Source organism: Phyllobates terribilis, unplaced genomic scaffold, assembly GCF_046119375.1.
Source record: "Phyllobates terribilis strain yellow unplaced genomic scaffold, ASM4611937v1 Scaffold_2__4_contigs__length_985480577, whole genome shotgun sequence".
Lineage (NCBI taxonomy): Eukaryota > Metazoa > Chordata > Amphibia > Anura > Dendrobatidae > Phyllobates > Phyllobates terribilis.
This window is the reverse complement of record NW_027362762.1, coordinates 867,897,355-867,915,329: the sequence shown is the minus strand read 5'-3', so window position 1 is coordinate 867,915,329 and position 17,975 is coordinate 867,897,355. Positions and strand designations below refer to the sequence as shown.

The 17,975-nt window shown below is 43.2% G+C and overlaps 1 protein-coding gene across 1 annotated transcript in view; it reads left to right on the top strand.

The window, feature by feature from the left end:
• Window positions 1-3,266: 3,266 nt before the first annotated feature.
• The window catches only part of GRPR (gastrin releasing peptide receptor), a 241,191-nt gene continuing 226,482 nt past the window's right edge, over window positions 3,267-17,975 (top strand). The window contains exon 1 of the mRNA XM_073668040.1: window positions 3,267-4,088. Coding sequence (XP_073524141.1) covers window positions 3,676-4,088 — 413 coding nt within the window. The 5' untranslated portion in view covers window positions 3,267-3,675. The remainder of the gene's footprint in view (window positions 4,089-17,975) is intronic.

Sequence of the window (17,975 nt, the reverse complement as noted above, 5' to 3'; positions counted from 1 at the left end):
ATTTTCCCCTGACTTCCCACAGGCAGCACATCCGTCAAGTTCGGCAGCGCCTCCTGGAGAACAATTTGTTTGCCAAATTGTCCAAATGTGTCTTTGAAAAAACCTCCTTGCCTTTACTCAGCTACATTGTCTCCAATCAATGTCTTGAAATGGGTCCAGGGAAGGTCTCTTCAGTTCTTTCTTGGCCCCATCCTCAAGGTATGTGGGCTATCCAGCGCATCATGGGTTTTGCCTACTTCTACAGGCAATTTATCCCGTTCTTCTCATCGCTTATGGCACCTATCTCTGCCTTAACCAAGAAGGGGCCAATACCAGAGACTGGCTTGAGTCGGCAGTGTCGGCCTTCCAGCATTTGAAAGAGGCCTTCGCGTGCGCTCCGGTGCTACATCATCCCGATCCCAACAAGCAGTTTGCCTTGGAGGTAGATGCCTCATCAGTCGGTATCAGGACAGTGCTTTTGCAAAAAACTTCTTTTTGGAAGTCTGTCTTTGCATTTTTTTTCTCCAAACTGTTTTAGCCGGCTGAGCGAAATTACACTATTGGGGATCGTGAACTTCTAGTTATCAAGATAGTGCTTGAGGAGTGGAGACATCTCTAGGAAGATCTCCGTTGATAATTTACACGGACCATAAAAATCTGACCTTCCTCCAGTCAACTCAGTGGTTAAATCTCCGCCATGCCAGGCGGGCACTCTCCTTTGCTCATTTTAATTTCAAATTGCAGTTCCATCCTGCGGAGAAGAATGTTAAGGCAGATGCCCTGTCTCAATCCTTTGATGTGACTGATTTCATGGAGGATCCTCAGCACATCATCGATCCACTCAGGATTATTGAGGATGCCTCGGTCCTTTTAAAGGACATTCCTGCTGTAAAGACCTTTGTCCCCTCTGCAATAAGGAAGAAAATTCTGTCATGGGGGCATGAGTCCAAGTTTGCTGGTCATATTGGCATACGTATGTCCACTGATTTCTCGCCGCTTTTGGTGGCCCCTCGATGGTCAAGGATGTCCTGGACTTCGTAACTGCTTGTTCACAATGCGCCAGAAACAAGTCTTTCAGGGATAAGCCTGCTGGTCTCCTCCAGCATCTGCTGGTTCTTTCTGCTCCCTGGCAACATATTGCTATGGATTTCATCACAGATCTACCCCTCTCCCAGGGTTGCAACACCATCTGGGTTGTGTTGGACCGATTCTCTAACGTGGCTCATTTCATTCCTCTGGCCGGCCTTCCCTCCACTGCTAAACTGGCCACGCAGTTCTTATAGCATGTATTTCGCCTCCACTGTCTCCCTCTCCACATAGACTCTGATTGTGGAGTCCAGTTCACTTCTAAGTTTTGGAGAGCCTTGTACAAACTGCTGAATGTCCAGCTGGACTTCTCCTCTGTCTCCTCTGCATACCATCTGCAGACCTGTGGGCAAGTGGAACGGGTTAACCAAATCCTCGAGGGCTACCTTTGCTAATTCATCTTTGCCCGTCAGGATGACTTGGTGCCATTACTCCCGTGGGCGGAATTTTCCTACAATAACCATGTTGGGGAGTTTTCCGTAGCATATCCATTCTTTGTGGTACATTCCCAGCATCCTCAAGTACCCTCTCCTATTTCTGTTTCCTCCGGGTTACCAGCTGCTGATTCCTCCTATCATGACTTCCTCCAAATCTGGTGGCAAACCCAGTCCTCCCTCCTTAAGGTCGTACCTCGGATGAAGACTCATGCAGTCAAGAAAAGCGGTCCACTGCCTCTGAATCAGTCTGGAGATAAAATCTGGTTGTCATCCTGGAATATTGCCCTCGTATAAGTTCGCACCCTGTTACCTTGGTCCGTACAAAGTCATCAAGCAACTTAATCTGGTGACCTACAGACTTCTGCTCCCAGAGAGTTTACAGATCCCCAATTCCTTCCATGTCTCTCTCCTTAAACCGGTGGTCCTTAAAAGTTTCTCCAAGCCTTTTACTCTGACCTCTACCGCTGTCCCTGAGGGGTCCTCGGATGTCTTTGAGGTGAAGGACATCCTAGATACAAATTAGGTTCGGGGGATGACCTTTTATCTGGTGGACTAGAGGGGCTTTGGACTTGAAGAGAGATCCTGGGAATCTGTAGAGAATTATCTGTGCCCCTGTCATCCTGGAGAGGTTTCTCCGTCGGACCGTCCAGGAGAGGAGGGAGTGTCGGGGGATGTACTGTCACGGCGGCAAATCACAGGCCTCCTCAGCGCCACCCTACTCACTGTGGTCACTGCGTGACATCAACTCGCATCAGGTCAGGGCTGAGGATGTTTCCTGCAGCACTCTTCCACATGGCTGCTACAGCATGGTTTTCCATCTAGCCTTAGGAGGCATGGCAGGTCTCTGTAGGAATTTAACAATGCTGTGTCCAGCAGAGATTGGCTTCCCCGGCCTATCTCATGTTAGAAGGGCCTTTATCAGGCAGCTCCTCCTACTACTCCCTGGCCAAACATTTGTTCCTGCCCTGTTAGTCCACTAGTATACGTATCTTTGTACTCTGTTCTTCGTTAATGACCCTGGCTAATATTCTGTCCTGTCTGACCTCTCCGCTCCTGACCCGGCTATTCTTACTGACCCTGTGCTGCCTGCCCTGACCTCAGACCGTCTGACCATGCTTTGTATTTGCCTTCCTGTACCCCGCACACCCGTACCTCTGACTCTCCAGTCAGCAGCTGCAGACTCGGGGACTGCCCTGGAGTGGTACCTGACGACAACTTCCGGCCCAGCCTATCCTCCCCATCAGAGGCTCTAGTGAAAACCAGGTATTCGCTTAGTCACCCCCCTCCAGGGTAACCCTGGCCTGTGGGATCTAAGGGGATCTAAGGGGTAACATTTCTCCATATTCTAGAACAATCCTCAAATGCAGAATTTTCTATTATTTACCATTTATGGGGTCTCATTGATTAAAAGAATTTTAATACAAATTCTGAATGTAAAACTGAGATCATGCTTGGTTAAATTACATAACAAAAGTTGTTCAATGCACAGCAAGGTAACCCTAAGTGAATTTAAACCTTGATGACATCATGCTCTGTATTTTACAATTCAGTGTCTGCATACATACAAATGTAATATCATTATTTTGTCTGTGCCTTAGATGATCACTAGTCACTGTCTGCATGCATCGTTGTCCCTTGGCAACTGACTGGTCCTATACATGCAGAGCACTCTATCTTTGTAGAAAGCACACAGGAAAAAGGGGCTTTGCTTCATGTATTCTTATCAGCAGTGCACAGTTTGCCCAGTAGAGGGAATCTGTTATCTCTCTGCACATATCCCTGATGCAGAGAACACAGCAGCACTTGCAAAGCTTTCCACAGTACATTGCTTTATAGTACTGTGCAAGCAGGTGGACTCAGGCAAATCTCAGGATTTCTTCCTTTGTAAAGTGTCACTAGTCTTCAAGGAGCTCCTCTGAATTCTTTCTACAGTGCATCATACAGGCTGGAGTCAAGGTATGTGCATTCTACTCTACTATCAGCTTTGGCTTATATTTTAAACTGTTTCAAAGAGTTTGGAAGTCTGCAGGACCAATGAAGCAATAAAGGATCAAAACCACAAAAAAATAAGTTAAGACTTCTAAAATGTGAATATACCCCTCAGCATGTGAAGACTTAATGGGCTGACAGTGAATGTAACAGAAAATATCTGGCACTTGCCTACAGCCTGACAATGAGCCCAGAAAACTGCCTGCTGCTGGACTTTGAAGGGGATAACTTTGCCCTCACCAGCTCCTGTTTAAATCAGAGCTCAAACCACTCTACAGAAGACTGGTTCTACCCTGGTGTGACTTATGCCATCGCTCCTGTTTATGGACTCATTATTCTTGTAGGACTTGTTGGGAATGTGACTTTAATCAAGATTTTCTGCACTGTAAAATCCATGAGAAATGTCCCTAATCTGTTCATCTCCAGCCTGGCTTTGGGAGATCTTCTATTGTTGGTCACTTGTGCCCCGGTGGATGCCAGCAGATACCTGGCAGATAAGTGGTTGTTTGGCAGGGTGGGCTGCAAGCTCATTCCTTTCATACAGCTTACATCTGTTGGAGTATCAGTGTTCACCCTGACTGCCCTCTCAGCTGACAGGTATGTAAGACAGGGGCTTTCTTTTCTTTGGAACTTCTGCTAATATTTACATGTAATTGTTTACTATTATTATTATTATTATTATTATTATTATTATTATTTTGTATTATTATTATTTCTCTATTTAATAAATACATGTAAGAATAACAACACATAGAATCCATTTTAGCTAATCTCAGAATCTGAATATTTCAAATATAACTGCATTTAAGCACAAAATCTCAGTTTTCCCATATCACAGTCCAGGAAGATAAGATGGGATAAGATGGGGGTTTTGTTTGACAGGATAGTCACAGAGATGGTGAGTGGGGCAAAAAGCAAAAATCAATATTCATCTCCCTAATTTTGCCAAAACTGTATTATGTTTGATGAAAAATCATAGAGGACCACAGATGACCCTGACAAATTCCTTGATCTCAGCTACCTGGATTCACCTGAGTATAACATTAATGAGATTGATATTAGCCTTAACTATCTAAGTTTTCAGGTGTTGGATAAAGTTAATCTTCAAATAATAAGAATTTACAACTGTATTGAGTGGGAAGATATCTTATTAAAAGATAATAAGTTACATGATGCTTTTAATGGAAAAATACATTGCTTGGGTATAAAATACATAACTCATATAGTTTACCTACCACCAGGAATAAAATACTACACTCACATAGTATACCTACCGCCAGGAATAAAATACTGCACTCATATAGTATACCTACCACCAGGAATAAAAGACTGCACTCATATAGTATAACTACCGCCAGGAATAAAATACTGCACTCATATAGTATAACTACCTCCAGGAATAAAATACTGCACTCATATAGTTTACCTACCACCAGGAATTAAATACTGCACTTACGTAGTCTCCATACTTACAGGAATAAAATACTGCATTCATATAGTATATCTACCACCAGGAATAAAAGACTGCACTCATATAGTATACCTCCCACCAGGAATAAAATACTGCACTCATATAGTATAACTACTGCCAGGAATAAAATACTGCACTCATATAGTATACCTACCACCAGGAATAAAATAAATAAAATACTGCACTTATGTAGTCTACATACTTCCAGGAATAAAATACTGTGCTCATAGTATAGCTACCACCAGGAATAAAATACTGCACTCATATAGTATACCTACCACCAGGAATAAAATACTGCACTCATATAGTATACCTACCACCAGTAATAAAATACTGCACTTATGTAGTCTACATACTTCCAGGAATAAGATACTGTGCTCATATAGTATAGCTACCACCAGGAATAAAATACTGCACTCATATAGTATACCTACCACCAGGAATAAAATACTGCACTCATATAGTATACCTACCACCAGTAATAAAATACTGCACTTATGTAGTCTACCTACTTTCAGGAATAAAATACTGCACTCATATAGTTTACAGGAATAGAATACTGTCTCATTCACATTCTGTATATTAATAGTCTGTTTCCCTTTTATAGGGTAATCCCTCCATTTGGGTTCCTTATGATATTACTGCTCAGTATGTGATAAAAGTGTTGTTATAAATTTCCCACTTTTTGACCCTTAATATGATATAATTATTTATATAGTCCAACATTTCTAAAAATAAAAAAACTCATGCAAGTGTGGGAAGGGCATGAAAACTTGATGCGTATCTCATTTAAAGTGCTTCTTTGTTAATTTGATAGCGAACTTGTCACATGAGTGTACAATAAATGGACTGTGTTTTATAAAAACACGTCTGGTATAAGGTGCTGGAAATGATCAAGATCCCAGTGCATAGTGTGATCCGAGCTCCGTGCACCTTATGATCCTCCATGTGTTTCGTTTTCTACACAATACTGATGTTATCAGACATAGACAGTAACATAATGCACAGTCAGGAGCTGCAGATTGCTGCACACAGCTCATTATTCAGTCCAATCATGTTCCTTGTGTCTCCAAAACACCTGGTTTGAGATAATGGTCCATTACAGTACAGCATTCAGGATTCTGCACCAAGAGTTATCTCAAGATAGTCTTATTCCCTAACAATAAAAACCTGGGTCACTAAAGGAATGAGAACATATTGAAAAAATCACCTGCAGCTGGATATCAGTGCAAAGCGAATGTCCCAAAGCATTAGGATGATGCAGAGGAAAAGTGGCTTCATTCCAATGTACTAAACCTAGGGGATTAATCTTGAAAAATGTACAGCAGTGGAGCTGTGTGACATGTTATATAACACCCGGTCCTTCTTATATGTGGATGCTTCTCTGTCTTATAGTATCTGACAAGCACAAACTCATTTAGCAATTTAAGCATATTTGTACTTTGCACTGACACCAGTCGATAGCTGAAAAATGAATTGACCGCTTATTCTAAATTCTCCACTGCTGTTATATGGCTGCTTTGTACAATGACACTGGTCACGAATCCTCTGTCATCTGTTTCCCTGTTGTATTACGTAGACACATATACTGCACATCTGTATGTTTCTATGCCTTATATGTTCACAGTTTGTGACTCTGATGCACTATTAATGCAGTTAATCTTACTCAATCCTACTGTGAGACAGAAAGAGAAATGACTGTGCTGATGATAGTCCCATTGCATGTGCTCTGTAGGTCTCGGCACAAAGCTCTTTTATAAAAGTTACTATGTTGTTGGTACAAATACAGTGTAAATAATTGATACTTTCTAGGCTTAAAGGATTATTTTAGTAGGAAGAATTTATCCCCTATCCACAGACAAAGCCAAGAACAGTAATTTGTGATCTCTGACAGGCCCATAGAGAATGAATAAAGCAGCTGTGCGCATCCTCAATGGGGTCCATTTGGTGATTGTAGGGGTCTCAGCCATTGGACCCACTGATCTAAACATTTTACTGTGAGTAGTTGATAACTAGAGATGTTAAGAACCCAAACTTAAAAGTTCGGGGGTTCGTGTTGAACAGTTCATGTCCAGTGCTAAACACTGAACAAGGACTTCTCCCAGATGTCCTTTGCAATATTCGGAGTTTCAGGGGAAGTCCTGGAGGAGAGAGAGAGAAAATATTCCAGCTCAAAAGTTTGGGTCCCCATTCTTTTCAATGGGGTCCCGGTTCTGGATCAAGTTCAGGTACAGTTCTGGTACCCGAACCAAACTTTGGAATAAAGTTTGGGTCAGGTACCAGAACCCGAACTTCCACAGTTCCGCTCATCCCTAGTGATAACTTCTTCCTAATATACCCAGTAACTCAGTTGCCTGCAGATGTAGCCTTTTGTAAAGTAACACACAAGAAAGATGTCATGGTGCATAAAGTCAACTTTTAACACTTAAAGAGATTTTAACAGCAAAAAAAAACGCATTTATCTGCAGTCATCATAGTAATCTGCAGATAAATCTTGAACTGCAATCTAATTGGAAGTGCAGCTGCAGGGAGAAAATGAAGTTATATTCTCCCTGCAGCCACTTGCATCAAGTCATCGGGGTGGCGCCAAGGTAGTGAACAGTCAATGCTCACTACACAGTAGGTGCACTGTAATCACTCCCCCTGCTACTTGATGAAAGCTTGTTCTGCACACACATGCTACAAACATACGCTGCAGAGCAGACTGGCAGTGCAGCGTGTGTGCAGAACAAGATGTCATCAAGAAGCAGGGGGAGTAATTACAGCTCACTCAAGGTGTAGTGACTGCTGACTGTTCACTATGGTCTGGCACTGACTCGATACTAGAAAGCGAGCAGCTGCAGGGAGAATAAAACTTCATTATCTCCCTGCAACTGCACTTCCAATTAGACTGACCCACAAGTTTCACGTTCACCTACAGAGCAAAAGCCATTGTATTTGTTCGATTTCAAGTCACTTCTCTGCATCCGAATAACTTTTATGCATCGTGATATATGTGTTAATCAATGGCTACATCTATGTATACAAAATGCAAAAATGTGAAAGGCTGATTGCCAGAGCTGAGATGTGTACATTTTTGAAAAAGGAGTGCTGACCTTTTTATTTTGTATGGATAGTGGTCCAGTGGTCCAGACCTTGGGTTCTGTACCAGTACTCTAATGGATTGGTGCTGCCTTACATTTTGAAATTCTATCTATTTATCAGCAAACTAACTGTAAGTGCTAAGATGTGCAAACATTGAATATATGAAAATTGGACTGCATTAATGCTGTATAGAATAAACTTATAAAAATAAAGGTACTTATGGCATAAATTTGCCAATTCATGTGAGCGCATCAACTATGGTGACCTTTCTTTGATGGGACCCTAAACCTAATATTTATGAATCATGCCTGTCACGGACTAAAAGAATACAAATTTAGAGGGCAGGTAGAATCCAGCGCTAAAAAAACCTATAATGAATGAATAATCACAGAAAAAAATAACTACAAATCTAATTTAAATTTTATTAGCATATACAAATTTTAAAAACTACATTTAAAACGTGTGGAAGCATATTTGTGTAATGTTCCCCAAGTTTTAAATGTAATTTTTAATATTTGTGTATGCTAATAAAATTAAAATGAGATTTGTAGTTATTTTTTCTGTGGTTATTCATTCTTTAAAATTTTTTTCAGAATCTATTACTAATTAAAAACAACCTTTGGCTGATGATAGGAGCTCAGTAATATGCAGACAGCAGTCACCAACTCCAATAGTATACTACAAAAAACCCACAAAAAACTGACCAGCAGGAGAAAGCAGGTGTACTGTGTTTCAGTGGGTGCTCTCGTCCACTGGCCCGAGACCCCATGGACCAGGGCTCATCCCACTGAACACCCTCTCTCCTTTCCCGTGGGCATCATACTACTCAGACAACACAAAGTGAGAGTAAAACAGTGTGGTAATACTTGATTGAACCACCAACAGACAACAGCAAATACCCAAGGTGGTGCAAATTACAGAGTCTCATCGTTCCGCTGACTTGCCGGGATTAGAGCAACTATGACTTCGGGGCTTCCAGGGCTGACTACTCCCACCATTGGCACCCCGCTTTTGGCAGGCACTCACAGAGAGGAGGTAACGACAAGCTTAGGAAGCTGACAGTCCACTGAGGTACGTGACCAGATGACTGGAGGGTTCCACCCTGGCTTCTCCAACGTATCCATGGGGCCAGGTGACCGGAGCATCCCAACCTGGCTTCGCCAAATGTCTCCATGTGGCCAGGTGACTGAAGGGTCCCAACCTGGCTTCCCCAAACGTCTCCATGGGTTCAGTGATGATCAGTGATGATCAGTGGAGCAGATCTATATTCTTCCTGCTAGGACCATGGCCCCTTATTCTGGCATCCTATAGAATGTTAAATCTGTGTCCCTCTTGATGGAGCCATGGTGTCCTAGCTGCTGTTCTGTAGAGTCTTCTCTCAGAAGGAAACAGATCCTTTTTATACCCACATCTGTGGCTCATGTCATCATCCACAGGTCAGAGGGAAGGTGGAATAAGGTCAACTCTCATTGTTTGAGTATTTAATGAATCTGCCTAGTTTGTCCTCCACTGTTTTGCGGGTCAACAAACTACATGGACTTATACTATGGGTAATCAATATATTAGCAAACATTGATTGTTCAAAGACCCTCCGTCCCTGTCCTCCAAAGATAACAGACAATAAGTTACAATAAACATCAACTCAAGAGACAACTTTCAGGCTCATATAACAATGGCCTATGTCTCTTGACCCACAGAATAAACAAACACATAAATTCAATAGTCAACATTCAGACAATAGTCTATGGATCTGGGCCTACTTAATTTACGTCTGGCATAATTAAGATTAAATGCTGTATCATCACATTGCTCCCCCACCTTAATTATAGAGATGTGATAGGATTCCGATCATCCTTCTCAACTTGACCTGGGTAACTCCTCATGTAATTGATGAGAACTGACTCGTATCCACTGTGTCCACACATGATGTCCTCCACATCCCGTGATTCCTGGATTAAATCTGACCGAGTGTCGATGGCCTGGTGTTGAATCTGTCAAAGCTGGCACAGCTCATGTAGTTGCCATTTCTTGTTGCGGTTATACATCCACTCCAGTCCTCTTCCCAAGGCTGAGCTGGTGAGGTTGGACATGGTATCATCCGAAACCTGCTGTGTATGCCTCACCTATGGTCTGCAGGGTCTGTCTATATGCCTGTCTATATGTCTCGCTGGTTGTGGAGATCTTGGATGGTGTCTACAAACACCAGTTCCCTGCAGCTCCCCCAGATACACCGGGCTGAGTAGTATCCCACTGCTGCCACCAAGTGTGGAGACCTGGGGATGCAAAAAACTCATTTAATAACCATAAAAGTAATAAAACAAAAAGTACCCACATTTCGCAACCACCACCAAATGGCCTCCAGTTTTCAGGACATAACTATTACTAAACATTAAAAATAGGAAAAAACTTAATTGTAAGGTACTTAGATGCTATTGGAGTTAAGTTCACTCAGATTCAGACAATAAAATCTTAGCAGAAGAAACAGAAAAGCAGAGAGAAAAGCAGGGGTGGCAGATCATTTTATTATATCATATCAGAGGTTACTATTATGTGTCCTGGCGCAATGTACCTGCTAGACCATTTAGAAGAAAACCCTCTTATTTGTAAGAAAACCCTTCATATTTCTACAAAATATCCACAAACATTGCATTATTTATTCATAAAACTAGCAAAATAAACAATTGTGATGGAAAAAAACCCCAGAAATTACGAACCTTCAAAAGTCAGAACCTTCAGGCACAATGAGCCAGAGAGGCCACGGAGATAACACCTGCTCTCCGCAAGGACGAAGGTAAAACTGAGTTCAAGCAGCACCTAAAGTTAGGATGGTACTGGGAGGCGCGGGATCCCCTGCCGAGAGGAGGAGGAAGCAAAAACATGTGAGCTGTGCCTGTCAGGCCTACAGTGTCTGATGCAGGGTTAAAAGCATTGTCTGAAATTTTAAAAAGTTCCCGAGGGGTAACAAATGCAAAAAAATTAAAATAATAACGCCTTTTAATAACTCCGCTATTCATAATCACCAAAGCAGTGGTGTAATCTGGTCTATGCTTACTTGTACTGCAGTGATGAAATGCTGTCCATACACGTGACCACTGCAGCCAATCACAAGCCTCAGCAGTCACATGCCATACATGCAGACATCACCCCAAAGACCATAGATTGGCTGTAGTAGTAACATGCCAGAGTCAGCAAAGACCACTCTAGTAGAGAAGATGTAAAAGATGAGTTATGGTTATTTTGTTATTTTATTGCATTTGCTGCTGGCATGGATCTTTTAAACAATCTCAGACAATCCCCTTAATGCATGTTAACACAATAAAAATGTCCTTAGAATACCTTATAAATTTTATAGAACTAGTTACTACCTTAACAGACTTAACAGACCAAGGTCACAAGAAGGTAAGATGCTGCATAGAATTACCCGTCTCGGCATCAATAAGTAGTGATGGTTGCTGAATATTTCAAGACTATAAGAAGGGTCTATTGGGGTATGAATATCTATAGTATACTTAAAATCCTTCAGTGAAAGTTAAGGAAGAAAGAGATTGCCTTTTCTGATGTGCAGGGGAGCAAACATGAAGGAAAAGTCATAATTAGGTCTCAAGGTGAAGTCAATAAGAGGTTGCATGTTCTTAAAGGAAGATGGAAAGGAAACACTGCAAGAGATGAGAACAAAGGTGGAACCTTGATGGATAGGTAGAACATAGTAAAACATCCACATGTGCTCACGCAAAGGGGCTGATTCATCAAAGCTTGTAAAACGCTGCAAAGAGTCTTTGGCGTTTTCATGACAAAATGAATCAGCTCCTCCAAAATGGGGTGAGTTGGATAGGAATGGGGGGGGGACTTGGCTATGTCCGCCTATCAAATTCATTAAAAGTGGTGGCATTTCTTACACCACAAATGCTGCTCAAGTCCCTTCAAGAAGACTGGCATGTGCAACACCAGTCTTAAAGGGGTTGTCCGGTCCAAAATGATGCAGTCACTGTGTGTTTCCCAGACATATGAATCCCAGAGCGCATGCACTGTGCGCTGTGAGGATTCCCCAGTTTCCTCCGGGATCGGAGGGTATGTATGCATTATGTATACTCCTGGCCAGAGCCCGACTAGTGGGTGCGGCCTCGCTCCATACACTTGCTCTGTGCATTGGAGGGATTCATAAGTCTGTAGTCACACAGAGTGACTGCAGACTTATAATTTTGGACTGGACAACCCCTTTAATGAATCGGCCGCTAAGTGTACAATGATGTACAATGATCTCCCTAGAACACCTAGTACATAAATATGAACACACAAATGTATACAAGATCCATATATAGGAAGAGCAGGGCAATGGTCAACAATTACTAATACTAATTCTAGGACGGTCCATAAAAATTGATCACTTTTTTACACTGTGCGTAAAAAAAGTTTAATGCGTCCGTGATTTTTTTGAAGATGAAGAATCTTCTACAGATTATTTTGACTATGATTATCATCGTTTTGCAGGTTATAGCGACTGGAGCTGATGCGTTCATATCAGAATTATGGGCGATAGACATGTGTCACTTATAATCATAATGATTTAATATAGTTTTCCAATGTGTCCATAAAAAATATTGTCTGTCTGTGATTTTTTGATAAGCTGTCTCGAAAGAATAAAAAGTCAAGGTAGCAACCCTGATGTCTGATAGAGTATATTCGTCTATTCACTCTGAAGATGCATCAAATTTGACAGTGGTGACATTGATAGGAGATGGACACTTTTCTCTCTCGTGCACCAATTTATTTGTGCCATTGTGCAATTATGACACTTGGCAATTCCTAGCAGCTTTCGAATCACAGATTCTGGATGACCACATATTACAAGGTGATCCATTCTCATGCCTTGTAGTACTAAAGTGTAGATGTCAGCAGCTTGGCCGACTAAATAGAGCAGATCGGAGTTTCAGGAGCTTGCTAATCAGCTGATCGCGGTGAACAGTCTTTTACTGAATTTTTTCAGGGCCATACTGATCCTTTACTGATTTTTTTTCAAGGCCATAATGATTATCCTGTCCTCACATACTTATGATCACACCAAAAAAATGGATTCAGAAAAAGTATTTATCTGTATGTTTTTATGGAACAGGTGATGGTTTGACAGACCATGTAAGCTTTGTGTAAATTATGAGGTTTAATTTCTTAAATTATTTTTTTAAATTAAGTAAAAGGCTACACAAAACGTAAACTTTTTTTCTAAATCTGATTTCTTTCTTTATTTTTTAATCCTGTGTTCTGAGATTTTAAAGGCAATAAATACCTTTGACATGAAAAAAAATAAAGATTTTTGCATATGTTGGAGGTTAGCTGTAGAGATGAGCGATCCCAAACTGTAAAGTTCTGCTTTCATACTGAACTCCGAACATGGACTTCACATGGAAGTCCATTTTACCGATTCGAGAGGAGAGAAAGAGATTTTTTCCAGCTCCAAAGTTTAAGTCCCTATTGATTGCTATGGGTGGGGTTCAGGTTCTAGTTCAAATTTGGTTACAGTTCTGGTATTCGGTTGAACACGATGGTCACGAACTTCCACGGGTCCACTCATCCCTAGTTAGCTGTAGTTAATAAAATTTCAGTTTTAGTCTGCAATCTTTATTCCTTTATTCATTTTCAGACCCTCTGATATGCAGTTTGCAGCTTGATGCAAGTTTCAGATTTTTCTGTTTAGGTAGTGTCTCTCTTGTATGTCAGCTCTGTGCCTGTCCATGGTACTGCTGTCTTTACTTGATTTCATGTATCAGCGCATCTCCAGAACAGAACTTCACTTACTTCCTTTCAATGTGATTTCCTATTTTTAATTGCCTATTTTCTTATAAAATGTTACTTATTTTCCCCACTGTAGAACTTACTACAACACTCTACCCCACCCTGCTGGCATCTCTAACACTAAATCAAGGAGGAGAGAGTAGAGGGAGCCCTCTGAATTGAGCTGTATTCTGATGGACTTATATAATTTCTGCAGATCACCCAACTAGATAAAGGACTTACAGACGTGCTTAAGCTGCAGAATTGTAGAACATTTTTAGTGATAATTATTTGCTAAATTGTTTAACTTTGCATTTAGGAAGCAAATGCCCAGCAATAAAAAATTCTGTGTGAATATCTACATAATCTTTAAACCCCTGCCTCTCCTTTGTGCTCCTGATTAGTGTTGAGCCACCCCCGTAGTGTTCGAGTTCGGTTCGGTTCGTCGAACACCCGTGTGTTCGCCGAACTGTTCGTCGAACTGTTCGTCGAACACCTTCGAACACCGTTAAAACCAATGGCAGGCAAACAAAAACACATAGAAACACATAGAAAACACCTTCAAAGGTGTCCAAAAGCTGACAAACTGCTCAGAAGACACAACTAACACATGGAAAAGTGACAAGTACATATAGTCATGCGAAAAGAAAAGAGGTGGAGGAGTAAAAGGAGGGGGAGACACAGATATAGGCATGTCATGACCTTCTAAAATCCAAAAAGTGAGAAGCCGACACGTTCAGTCCGCTCCTGCCCATGCCACCTCCGTGTCGCCGGGTTTGTGCCAGAGCCGCGGTGAACCCTGACGGCCAGCCCCCCTCTCCCAATACTGGTGCCTGTCCGCTGGTGGGTCGAGCGAGCCCCCCTGTGGTGGAGGCAGCTCTAAGCTTTTTAATTTAAATTGTCTCTCTAATTTGAATGAATACACTTTAAATCCATTTACAAGGATCTATTGGAGGGCAAGTCTCATGCCAGCAGCCGCGTAATTCCAGCTCCAGTAGCGTCCACTAAAGCTGCTGCAGTTAAAAAGCTTTTTTAAGGATCGAGCTCGGCTGTCCACCGCAAGGCATCCTACTGCCAGTCCCAGCCCCTATGCCTTGTGGTGCCTCCTGATGCTCTTCACTGAGTATCCCGTGGTCCCGAAGCATTTCCTTTGAAAAAATTAAGTGTCCAAACTACAGGTGGTGTAGCTTGCTTAACAGCCGGGATAATCCGCTGACTAGCAGACACTGCTACTAGGCACAAAGTATTTCCTGGGCTAGATGCAGTTAAAAATTTGTAATTAGATACTCTCGTTGGATGCTGAGAAAGCATTCCATAGAGTCTCCTGGCACGCCATATATGATTCTCTTAAAAAGCTTGGGGTAGGGGTCTAGGGGACCCTTTTATAGCCAAAATCACTGCCCTGTATCACAATACGTCACCTAGGCTGAAGATAAATGGAACTGTAGCACCCTGAGGGCTCGGTTGCTACAGAGGTATTGCACCTCACCCAGAGATGTGATATCTCACTCTCAGGTAAGGATGGAGTGTGGATCAGGACCCGACACCTGCCTGCATTACACCACATTGCCGTGGGACAGAGCGACCAATATGCCTCTGAGATGGGCACGACAGTCCCTGTCCCTGGCTGGAGTGGGGGGAGGGAACACTGAGGAAGGGGAACCCTGTAGTGCAGGAGCAGGGAGGAAGCAGTTCCTGGGTGCATTGAGAAGGGAGTTTAAAAGGTGGGCACCATCTTAGTTCAGTGCAGAGAAGTCTGAGCAGAAGTGGCAGGGAGCAGGGGCTCTGCATGAGCTCTGCTCCGGAGGCGGGCCTAGTAACAGAGGCCCAGGCCTGGAAGAGGGAGAAGGAAGGAAGAGGAGAGGAGAAGGCTCCAGGAACGAGGAATGAAGGGATCCCAGGGGTGCGGACGGGCGAGTCGCCACCGCACGCCCGAATCCACCTGCGTGGAGGGGTCAGGCCAAAGGGGGAGACCGGTCCCCGAAACTAGTGGAGGCAGGAAACGACCCTCAGCTAGAAACCGGAGGCTCTGACATTTTATGTGGCGCAGCCCCTCGCTACACCCGCTAGGAAGGCACCACATAGGGTCAGGGAAACTGGCGCCAAGTTTACCAAGAGGAGGCCCGAGGCAGCCGGACAGAAGGGTTGGTAAGAAAGGCCAGACAAAGGACACACAAAGGGGGTCCTGTGAAGCGCTCCAAAGTTATCTGGGAGTTGTCTGAGCCCCTCACCTGGTAAGCACAGTACGACGTGGGCAGCCGTTACCTGCAGACGTGGTCTGGATAATAAGAACTGTGAGTAAAGGCCCTGGACTGCATCACTGACTCCGTGTCGTTACTGCTGCTGCCCTGCACCATCACCCCCATCCTCCGCATACACTGCCCTGAGGCTATACTCCTCCCGTGGGGAGTTATGCTACGCTCTGCTGCACCCACAACACCAGCCTCAGCGGTTTTCCCTGCAGCGGCGGTTCACTCTGACCGCAATCCACGGGTGGCGTAGTCGGACATTTAAACATCAAAACCACATAAATAAGTTCCGACACTGGTTTGACCACCCTGAGCCACGGAACCGGGTCGCCGCCACGAAGACTACAACCACCAGCATCCACCAAAAAGGGTCCGGCTCCGGGTGTCCCAAGGCCCAGGGGGTGCATCAGAACATTTTCATCACCTTTCACAATCACCAATGGGACAAGGCAGGGATGTCCTCTGTCCCCTCTCTTATACATCCTAGTGACGGAGCACCTGCTCTCATCAATTCGTCATAACCCCAATATTAGGTGGATTGAGGTGGGAGGCACCGAGTACAAGTTCTCTCTATTTGCTGATGATGTCCTAGTATATATCACTCAATCACATATATCCATCCATGCTGTTATGGCTGAAATAGATCACTTTGTTACATGGTCAAATTTTAAAATCAATGCAGCGAAGTCTGAGGCCCTCGATGTCTCCCTCCCCAAATCCATATAGGATTCCATCCAGTCCAACTTTCCCTTTGCCTGGCCCTCACAGGGTATCAAATACTTAGGAATTCCTATTCATAGAGACCTCTCCCATCTATGTTATCTTAATTTTGGGCCCTTTATTGAACAACTCCATACAGACCACGGTTGGCAAGTTAGAACTGTAAGATTCACTACGTGAACCACTGGTGTTTTGTGGAAAAGCACATGTACACTGTGTTCCAAATTATTATGCAAAAAGTGTTTAGGAGTGATAAGGGAAGAATTTGTTTGTTTGTCAGTTAAACTCATTGATGGTGATGTGTGTCAGGGCTCTTTATATCACTGTAAGCAATTGCAGACACCTGTGCTAATTAGTTTGGCAGGTGTGTCCAATGAAAGGCAAGACTACTTAAGAAGGCTGTCTCACATTATTAAGCAGCCTACATTTTCTGCCAAAATGGGAAAGAAAAAGGATGTGTCGGCTGCTGAGAAGCAACAAATTGTGGAGTGTTTAGGTCAAGGCATGACTACAATCAACATTGTGCGATGATCAGGATGAAGTGTCTTGGCAATCAAGAAGTATGTAGCTGATTCACAGTACACACGTGTGCGTGCTGATAAGGGCAAATTGATGACTCTTTCCTACAGGCAATTACGTCAGGTTAAAAGAGCAGCGGCAAAAAAGCCTTGTCATAGCAGCAGACAAGTTTTTGAAGCTGCTGGTGCCTCCAACGTCCCCCGAACAACAAGATTCAGGGTCCTTCAGAGGTTTGCAGCTGTGCATACGCCATCCTGTCGACCTCCTCTATCCACTTCACACAAGCAGAAACGGCTCCAGTGGGCTAAACATTACATGAAGACTGATTTCAAAACTGTTTTGTTCACGGATGAGTGCCGTGCAGCGCTCGATGGTCCAGATGGATGGAGTGGAGGATGGCTGGTTGATGGACACCCCACGCAAACACGGCTACAGCGCCAACAAGGAGGAGGTGGAGTAATGTTTTGGGCTGGAATCATGGGGAGAGAGATTGTCGGCCCCTTTAGGATCCCTGAAGGCGCTAAAGATGAACTACATAATGTATGTGGATTTTCTCAAACAGCACTTCTTGCCATGGTTCAAGAAGAAGAACCGTGTATTTCACAGCAAGATCATTTTTTTGCATGATAATGCACCATCTCATGCTGCACATAAAACATCTGCATCTCTGGCTGA